Source organism: Dendrobates tinctorius, unplaced genomic scaffold, assembly GCF_039654945.1.
Source record: "Dendrobates tinctorius isolate UK_male_01 unplaced genomic scaffold, ASM3965494v1 ptg000314l, whole genome shotgun sequence".
Classification (NCBI taxonomy): domain Eukaryota; kingdom Metazoa; phylum Chordata; class Amphibia; order Anura; family Dendrobatidae; genus Dendrobates; species Dendrobates tinctorius.
The window spans coordinates 91871-102004 of NW_027361981.1; the positions used below are offsets into that span (position 1 = coordinate 91871).

Consider the following 10134-nt stretch of genomic DNA (forward strand, 5'->3'; position numbering starts at 1 on the left):
GTATCGATTGGAAAAAAATGGCAGCCCAAGGTTAAATGAGATATTTAATCACCTTAAGGGCACACTAGACAATACACACAGTGGATATACATGTATGCTGGTTAGATATGCAAATTCAGGTGGTTGGATGTTAGGTCTTGGTGCTGCCCAGCCACATAGGGGGTGTGGGGGTGTGTGGTGCTAGCGGCTTCTGGTTTCTTCCAACACGATACAACAACGTGATCTCCCATAGAAGAGAACAGTGGGCCACAGTCTCGCACAAGCAATTAACCCCTTGGTTGGTCACTTCATTTTCCACCACCGGGATGGTTTTAGTTTCCCTCCCCTTGGGTGTGGTAGCTGAAACTCCAAAACCTATCATAAATCATCATAACTTCTCAACGGAAGGTCATAGGGAAGCTGTTTTGGTGCCACAGGATACGGCCGGGCTCCCGTTATGTTTGTAGACCAAACACAGCTTCACTACCTAGCTTCTGCTAGCTATTCTACATATATCCCCCAGCCCAGGGTGCTAAAACGGTTCGAGACCCCGGCGGGCATTCTTTCCCGTTCCCGAAATCTCAAAAATGTAATCAGTATACGGCTAGGACATATGATGACTCCATACCTCCTTATGAAATTACAGCTCCCCTCTGTGTGGGGGAATTCTTTGAAGCAGTTAAGCAGCTTGGGCTCCAAGCAGGGGTTCACCCTGCCCGAAAGGCCTTGTTCTCAGGCTGCTAGGGGTGTGAGTTTTTCCACTTGGAATGTTTTGTAGGAGGTCAATTCTTGGACCGGATATGATACAGTCGATTTGGCATGAAATGATATCCGCCATATTCTTCACAGCTCATATCTTCTAGTCCTCTTTTTCTCTACTGGCTGTTTTTTCTGGTCTTCCTTTTTTCTTCTGGTTGGTGTCTCTTGTCATCCTTTTCTTTGATGGCTGGTATCGGTTGTCCTTCTTTTCTTTGTTGGATGGTACTTAATTATGGTTATATATGTTTGGTGTTATCAGGGTCCATTTGATGTTGTACGCAAGGTGTTTGTTAGCGGTGAAGAAACTGCTCACATGACCCTTATAGACAAATCGGATCTCTTCTTCCATGACTACTCGATGGCTCCTCTGTTTGTTCAAGAGAATTATGTTCATGTGAAACCTGCAGCTGCCGGGTAAGAGCCTCTAATCTGATGACTTGCCAGACTTGACTTTTACACAGACACTATTGTCTAACAAATTTTGCTTTTTAGAGGAAATCTGAAGAAACACTTACTGCTCCTGAGCAAGGCAGCGGACAGCATATGTGATGGAGATCTTGTAGACAGGGTTATTCGTAGTAAGCAGGTCTGGAGCCTCTTACCTACACAGGTAAATTATTTTAATCGCTAATTACTCAATTTTCACATTTAAATTAGCAAAAAAAAAAGATGAGCCTATGAGGGACATAAGTATTCAAGTTTAATGAGTGATATGTGTCACCCAGATAGCATCCATCAGTGCTATGCCAATGAGCTACCTGCTGAAGGCCCCATGGCTGCCATGTTGGTTCTCCTTTGAAGACTACCAATTTAACTGTATATTGCAGTATATATGTGATCAAATGCTTACAGGTTTAAGTTCCCTAGGGGAACTAAAATGAAGGGAAAATGGAGAGAAAAAAATTATATAAAACAACTCACATCGCTTTTCCTTATTAAAAAAAATGAAACAACAAATATATATATAAAAAAAACTTTCAAAATCTAAAATTATTTAAACTGTACAGTAGATACCAAAAAGAAACAGGTTATTCTCCAGAGTTATAGCTCTTGGAATATACCAAACTTACATGGTTTATATTTCTGCAGTTACAAAAATAAACAAAAGCACAAAACACGGAAAATAGTTTGGTCATGAAGGGCTTAAAGGGATTTTCCAGTACCAGAAAATTGATGCCTTTTCCTATTTAAGTAAATAGGGCGTAGCTGCAATATCCAGCATGGGATTTTTAAGATCTGTATCAAATCCAAGCCACTGATATTTGAAGACTGTAATTTTGTACTAAAAATAACAAGATAAAAAAGGAGAAGATTTTCGCTAAAGTAAAGATAGCGTAACTTCACCGGATGACTCTAAAAATGGATAATGTATACTGTATATAACTGGCAGTGTCCCCTATAACACGCCTCCTATACCGTAGTTTTCACACCTCGGCAGGTACTGTATGTACTACAAACCCCAGCAATCAGTCCTGCTCATGGTATGAAGAGTGATCCGCCAGGAGCCTAGTGGACCAGGTCTCCTGAGCACACCAGCAATGTGACGCTGAGTACTAGTTTTTGAGGCCTTCGGCTGGGAGAAAACATTTGGCAAATATCTTCTCACTCCAATACTGATTATTGCCCGTGTAATTCTCTGCTTAGGCGATTTATGCCAGCGTCCTTCCTGGAGAGCTGATGAGGGGCTACATGTCACAGTTTCCAAGTTTTCCTAGTTGGCTGGGGAAATTCTCTAGTACGGGCAAACATCAGCGCATCACCCAGGAGCTGGCCATGCACACTTCCCTTAGGTAAGTGCTCTTTTTTTTAAGTATTTCATAGATTCTTATACTATCTGTTTATGTGGAATCACTGACCCAAACCTGCCGGTTACCTGAAATACCAGACTCTCCGGGAAAGACTGTTTTGTCACATAACAGTAGTTATCCTTAGGCTGGGGTGAATTTGTCCGCCACAGGTGGCATGGCCATAGATCCTTGTATGGTTCTGCTACACGAAGCCTAATCCTAGTAAGTCTGTTTCTCACTTTTTGTGAATCTCTTTTCACGGTCACAAAGCAACCCCATTCGCTTGCATTATGATGTGGCATAGAGCGCCACCTGTGTCACAGCCAAAGTCATCATGTAGCCCCAGCCTAAATGTTACTACCGTGACTCCCCGAAAATAAGACGAGGTCTTATATTATTTTTTTGCTATGAAAGGAAGGTTAGGGCTTATTTTCAAGGGGTGTAACTTTTTTTTTTTCTTCCAACAACAAAAAAAAAATCAACATTTATTCAAAAGATAATGATTTCATCACCCACACTGCAAATACACATGTATACAAACATAAATCAACCCTTTAATTGCCAACAAATGTAAGCTCATAACTACAAATGCATATCAACCAACATGTGGCCCAGTTGGGGCCCCCACAAACACATGAGCATAAAGCAGATGGTTCAAAAGTATCAAAATTTTATTTGCATAGTTACAAAAGAGTACAAGAACAACCATTAGTGACACAAATAACTCCTCAAAATCAATAAATGTTGCCGCCTGGCACATGACATGGCTCTAAAAAAAATGTGGTATTTCAATTTTTACCTAAATTATAATCCTGCTCATGGCATATAAACCCCGCAGCACATTGCTGTGTGACAACACTAGCCCAATGAATCACTTCAGGGATACCACAGCAAGACACCAAACGCACTAAAAGCCTTGCACATAACCACCCCCTATTATGTAATTCCCTGTCAAAGCATAAGCTCCTGACAATATACCCAGGGGGGGAAGTGCATCCCGAGTCAGTGTTCTGTAAACATAAGAGCCATGCACACATTACCTGGATCCCTGCAGCATGAAGGACAATGAAGGTGTGTGTCACCCAGCCCCTAGATAATGATGTCATCACCCACACTTCACATACACATGTATGTACACATACGGTACATACCAGCTTGTCCTCCTGTTCGGTTCCTCTAGATTCCTGCAGTTAAAAGACCTTTTAATGACCTCATGGTCCTCTGACTGATGTCATCAATGGACCTTACTCAGTCTGAACCTCAGAATAGAAACGCTGGGGGCCCTGAGCTATTGCCCAGTCTGACTTCCCCTAACACTGGCCCGAACTGTAACTAGGGATTACATTTCAAGCATACGCCAAAAATCCTGTAAAATCACTCTAGGGCTTATTTTCTCGGTAGGTGTTCTTTTCCGGTAAACACGGTAGATATGGCATGATCACATGAGAGGATATTGACGCGGTTCACGTTCTCTCTTTCAGAACTAGAACTAGTAAGTGCGCACTGAACCTGGATTACTTGTCATATATGAGGGACAAGCTGGTGCAGCCATTAGCCACACGTGGGTCAGACGGCGTACAAGAAGTGGTGGATCTTATGGACACATACTACTTGATGAAGGAGGATTATGATAATATAATGGACATCTGCAGCTGGGGAGGAAAACCCACTTCTTTTTCCAAACTGGACTCTAAGGTATATTGAAAATACATGGTAATGATGGGCTCTTGTGGATTAATAACACAATCCTGAATGTGGCTCTTTACTTATAAAATCTGTTAATGTTACTGATTATACATCACTGCACCGTTTTGTGGAGGCTTAAGGCCACCATACACATTACAAGTCAGCTGACAGCCTAATCTACATGAGGCGCCCCGACTCTTCCCGAACAGATTATGTCGGGGGAGATAAAATTCTAAGTGCCTGACTCTTAAAGGGAATCTGTCACCCCATTTTTCGAGTATGAGCTGCCGGCACCGACATCAGGGGCTTATCTACAGCATTCTGGGTGAGTATAATATAACTCGTTTTTCTTATCTTTCAGGTTACATTGGGGGCTTATCTACACAGCATTACAGAATGCTATAGATAACCCCCTGATGGCAGTGCCGGCAGCAGATAGTCCAAAAATGGGGTGACAGATTCCCTTTAATGACCAGTCCTTTTGTTCGTCAACTAACAATGGTTTTCTCTGCTCTTTCCTTTGAAAACACATTAATATTCAGCTGAGACAATAGTTCTTGTTTATGGGGAAGTCGGGAGAGACCGCCGACAGTCGATTGAGCACTCGGCTGTCCAGTATTGTACGTGTATGGTAGCTTTAAGGTGCCTTCACCCATTTTAGATGGTGCCAGTGATCAGCACTTGGCGCCAAAACTGTTCCTGATGAAACAAGATCTTTTACAAAAAATGTATCAGAAAACTGTAGAGAATCTCAATTCTAGGCCCATAAACTGCAGCACAAAACAGGGGCCACTAGGCATTTGTGAACTCGTCCTTCTCCATGTCTTTCAGGTGAAAGCAGCGTTCACACGTGGCTACAACAAGGAGACCCATCTCACCCCTTACTCTCTACAAATAGTTAAAGCCTCCAAAAAAGATGTTATTTCTGCGCTGCAGTCTGAATATGGCGGAGAGGCAAATGACGACGCACAGGGTGAAGAGAATCAGGAAGATGACGGCACGTTGGACGCAATGATAAAGGTAAGGGACGTGCTACGCTCGTTTCACACACTTAACGAAAAGCGGTCTTTGCTACTCACCCCACACCCCATCTCCAGCACAGGTCGCAAACCACCATCTTTCCTGCCGGCTGCCCACCGCCAGCCCCCCCCCCCGCCACTGCTGGCCCCGCCACCGGCCCACCCACCTCCATGCAGTCACAGCCGGCAGGAAAGACCGCGGCTTGTGCTGGAGATGAGGTGCGGGCGCCCTCTGGTGGCGCCGCACCCCATCTCCAACACAGGCCGCAAACCACCATCTTTCCTGCCGGCTGCCCGCCGCCAGCCCACCCACCTCCGTGCATTCACAGCCGACAGGAAAGACCGTGGCTTGCGGCCTGTGCTGGAGATGGGGTGCAGGCGCCCTCTGGTGGCGCCGCACCCCATCTCCAGCACAGGCCGCAAAACACAGTATAAACGAGAGGGGTGTAATGAGGGGGCAGCTGCCCCATCGTGATGTCACTGCCCTCCCGATAGCGGACCCACATCTAGTAGAGATAATATTTGTACAAGCACACAGCTCTGGATAAGAAGAACAGAGCCGTAAAGCTGTGAGTAGGAAACATGATCTGAAATCTGCAGGGCTGGTGATTTTATAGCTGCATCTCTTCAGAAGATGAGGGGGAGGGAAGTGAGCAGCTAACTGCGATATAGATTCGGAACAGGTGAGGAATATGTAGGCACCAGTGGATAAACTGTTTTAAAAACCAATAACGGTTGTACAAGAAACGTTGATGCTTGTGGTGCAGTAGTCAACAAGTAGTTAAACAAACATGAAAAAAATATAGAAAGGCAGCACTCACTGTTTCCTGTGGTTAAGAGAAGTCCTTTGTATCAATTTATTAGCACTGCAGCCTTGCAGCGCTGGGGTCCTGGGTTCATTTCCCACCAAGGACAACATCTGCAAGGAGTGTGTATGTTCTCCCTGTGTTTGCGTGGGTTTCCTCCCACACTCCAAAGACATACTGATAGGGAATTTAGATTGTGAGTCCCATCGGGGACAGTGATGATAATGTGTAAAAACTGTAAAGCGCTGCAGAATATGTTAGCACTATATAAAAAGAAAGTTTATTATTTATTAATTCATATGCACTTTCAAAGCAGCGTATGCGGGGAGATGGAAGTCTTTCCATCTTCCCGCATATCTCCCCTCACGCCGCTTTGGATGTCCATATGAATTGAAATAAAGGACTTCTTTTCACCACAAGAAACATTGAGTTCTGCCTTTCTATATTTTTTTCATATTTGTAAACTGCTGTATAGAAATCAGTGCGCTGGAGAGAACTGACTGGGATGTTAAGCGTAAACCCCACCCACTCTTGTAACGATTGTGCAGTCTCAGCCAAGGTCTAGTGGCCTTGTGCCATGGAAACCAGCTGTATACTATGAAAGACAAAAGCTCTCATTGCAGGAGAATAACAGCAGATGGAGAAAGCAAATCAATTGCAAACTTGCTTATTTTCATGCTGTCTAACTAATTAAAGCAATTTAACAACTTCATAATACCCCTTAAAGGGCCCGTTACACATAGCGATATCGCTAGCAATATCACTATAACGTCACTGGTTTTGTGACGCAGCAGCGATATCGCTATGTGTGTTACTTACCTCCGACCTGCTCCCCCGCTGGTTATTGCTGATCGCGCTAGAACGTCCTGGGCCGTTTCTCGTCGCCTGCTTCCTGCTGGAGCGATGCGTGGACGCGGGCGGGAGGACGTCAGGATCACCTCGTCTGACAGGTAAGTAGCGACCGCCGACCGCTGCTATGTCACTGGTGAGATCTGCCTGTTTGGCAGCTCACTAGCGACCACTTAGCGATGCACCAGCGATCCTGACCTGGTCATATCGTTATCGGGATCGCTGATGCATCGATAAGTGTGACAGTACCCTTAAAGTTTGAAACTTCATAATCATTACATGGTTGGCAAATACAGCCAAAATTGGTTGTTTTGGCCATCTTTAATCTAATATTATGTGTAGTTGTAAAATTATCTAGGTTGGCATTAAGTATCCAAAAATGTCAAAAAGAACAAAACGGATGGAGTGTTAATAAATGGTGATCAATAACAGAAAGCATGATGGAGAGACATTAGCGTATAAGGGTGTTGGACAGGACATGAAACCATCACTGACTAACACAAAATCTGATCTTTTGAGGGTCCAAAGACTGCTGAGATATCTACTATATAATCGTCTAATTCTGTCTGTCTGTAACGGAAATTCCGCGTTGCTGATTGGTCGCGGCTGGCCGCGACCAATCAGCAACAGGTGCAGTCCGGCCGCTAATTGGCGCAGAATTCGAACGACGCACGCCACCGCTACCGTCGGGAGATCTGCGGCGCTAGCCACTGATCTCCTGACGGTTGCCGCTGGTCATCTCCTGCCGCACGGAGGTCAGCAACGCCGCAGCCGGGAGATGACCGGCGCAACGCTCAATGAGACTGTCCTCCAGGCCCTGGGTACCATAAACCTGTAAAAAATAGAATTAAAATAAAAAAGTGATATACTCACCTTCCGACGGCCCACGGACTCTTTCCCTCCTCTCACCATGCGCATCTTCCGGTCCCAGTAATGCTTTTGCGCGAAAGACCGCTGATGACGTTGCGCTCTCGCATAGGCAGCATCAATAGTAAAAAGTTGATCACAATTGTCAAACACTGTGCTTGACAAGTGTGACCAACCTGTCAATCACATTCCAAGCGATGCTTCAAATCGCTTGGAATGCTCTTGAATTCTGCACTGGAAAATCGCATGAAATACGCATGTTTTTCCCACGCCCACGGCAGGAGTTGTGGAAATGCAGCAGAAATTTCCGCAGCATTTCTGCAACGTGGGTACTTTAGCCTCAGTGTGACACGCAGCAGCGACCAGGCCCCCGCTGTGAGATCGATCGTGGTGGATCGTCCTGGACCATCTTTTGAACGTCAGTCTCCCGCTGGCCATATTCTAGAATACCTGATGCGTTAGAATCGGGCCACCATCTAGTTTTTTATATAATTTTCTATGCATTAGCCTGAAAATGAGAGCAGCAGACACTAAAGCGCATTTGACACCACAGCATCTGCGCGCTGTGATACTAGTGGTGCCATTACTACATTGGACTCTTCATGCATAGGAATACACAGTCATTCTGCATCTTCACTGCACAGGATAGCTGCTTTTCATGTGCTGATTTAATGCAAACTTATAGATTTTACTTGGAGACGTCTTTATTTTCTCAATGCTGTACTGGTAAAGATTAAGATACAAAATAATTTTTTTTTTTTTTTCTTCATTTCTAGACAAAAAAAGCAAAACCCTCAAAGTCTTCTAAGATTGAAAAAGGTGGAGACAAAAAGCCAGGTAAAGCAAAAGCTAAAAAAGCAAAGTAAGAAGTGAAGTGCGAGACAGATGAGTACTGCGGCCAGATCATATCCTGGAATGGGATGGGACCATGGAGAAGACTGGCAGACCTTGAGCGGAGTCTTCCTGTGAAGTGTACGGTCGTAGGGAAGGACTACACAGACAAAGCTTTTTATTATCTACAATTCAGACCTGTCTACTTTCTGGCCATTGCACTTTCCCAGGTGTACTTTATTTTACAGTCTTCCCTGCGTTCTTCTGTATATAGTCTTAACAGTACTTTGGTTTGTATAATATTGTAACTATATGAGAAGCTTCATTAAAGTCAGTTTCACAGAAGCCGAATCCTGTGGTTTTATCTCATTTGTGTGATTTATAGTTCTTGTTGTTTTATCACATTGGTTGGGGCTACACCATAACTTTGGCAACAACGCAGCTATTGTAGCTAAAAACTGCTCAAAAGCGCTGCTACATCACAGCATAATGCAAGTAAATGGAGTCGCATTACCACCCGCAAAGTTCTAGAAGCTGGAACCAGTTTAATTTTTTTTTTTTTTTTGCAATTCACGATACCAGCACAACGCAACCAACATCCATTGTGCCGAGAGGCAGCAGTGGCATAAAATGATCTTTTGGATGTATGACGGCCAAAGTCACCCCAGCATCATATACATTTGCAGTAGGGTGGAATGATAAGATGGTTGTCTCTAACTGTAAGGCACCAAGACTCCCGACGACCTACACACAGATCTGAACAGATTCTGCCATATAACATGCTATCCCTGATGTTAGTACAGTAGAACCTCACCTGGCCAACATACAGAAGTGTGCCCTATGTCTTCTTCAGGTCCCCCCTCAGTTCCTTGAAGCATAGGTGTCCTTTTCATTATCACAGAGGTGGGGACAAGCCAAGAATTGCCCCCCACGTTTCCACATCAAAGGCTGCAACTTCAAGAGCCTTTTACCCCTATAGTGAATGCACATATGTTCAGTAGCTGGACATTAGATATGAGCGTCTGGAGCATCTCCTGATTTGTCCTATTCGGACAGTTTTCTCCTGGCAGTCAGACTTGTATCATTTTTTTTTTTTATTTCCTGCACCCCTCTGTACTACAGTAGTTTATCATTTCACACACTCTCCCTGATGAAGCTGGATGAAACGCGTCTTGGAGCACAGGGCTCCACATTATTACTATGTAAGCCTGCATCCTATACTCTTCTATTTGGTATACATGTTAACCACTAGGGAATGTACTGCAATAGATATGTGAGCAATCTAATTATATATTGTTTACCCCCTTGGGAGGTTTGTTGTTGTCCCTTTATTGAGCGACTCTGTTATGATATTTTATATGTAATACAGTTGATACATTTGTGAAAAATTTTATAGCACCATCTTTATTTTGGTTTATGTCATGATACTTGGATGCATCTCGCTTATTCAGCCAGATACTTTTGGTTACAGAAATATTGTTTGGTCCTAGGATTTTATAGTAGACCCAGCAAAGAACTACCAGTCCACTCCGTGGGTGGTGTAGTGTGCAC

General features: G+C 44.1%; 1 protein-coding gene across 1 annotated transcript in view; it reads left to right on the forward strand.

Moving 5' to 3' along the window:
• The window catches only part of RFC1 (replication factor C subunit 1), a gene marked incomplete at its 5' end in the record, with an annotated part of 88751 nt that extends 79823 nt beyond the window's left edge, over nt 1-8928 (forward strand). The window contains 6 exons of the mRNA XM_073561076.1: nt 998-1152; nt 1231-1348; nt 2383-2528; nt 4007-4220; nt 5043-5231; nt 8529-8928. Of these exons, the coding sequence (XP_073417177.1) occupies nt 998-1152; nt 1231-1348; nt 2383-2528; nt 4007-4220; nt 5043-5231; nt 8529-8618 (912 nt within the window). The remainder of the gene's footprint in view (nt 1-997; nt 1153-1230; nt 1349-2382; nt 2529-4006; nt 4221-5042; nt 5232-8528) is intronic.
• Between the last annotated feature and the right edge of the window lie 1206 nt (nt 8929-10134).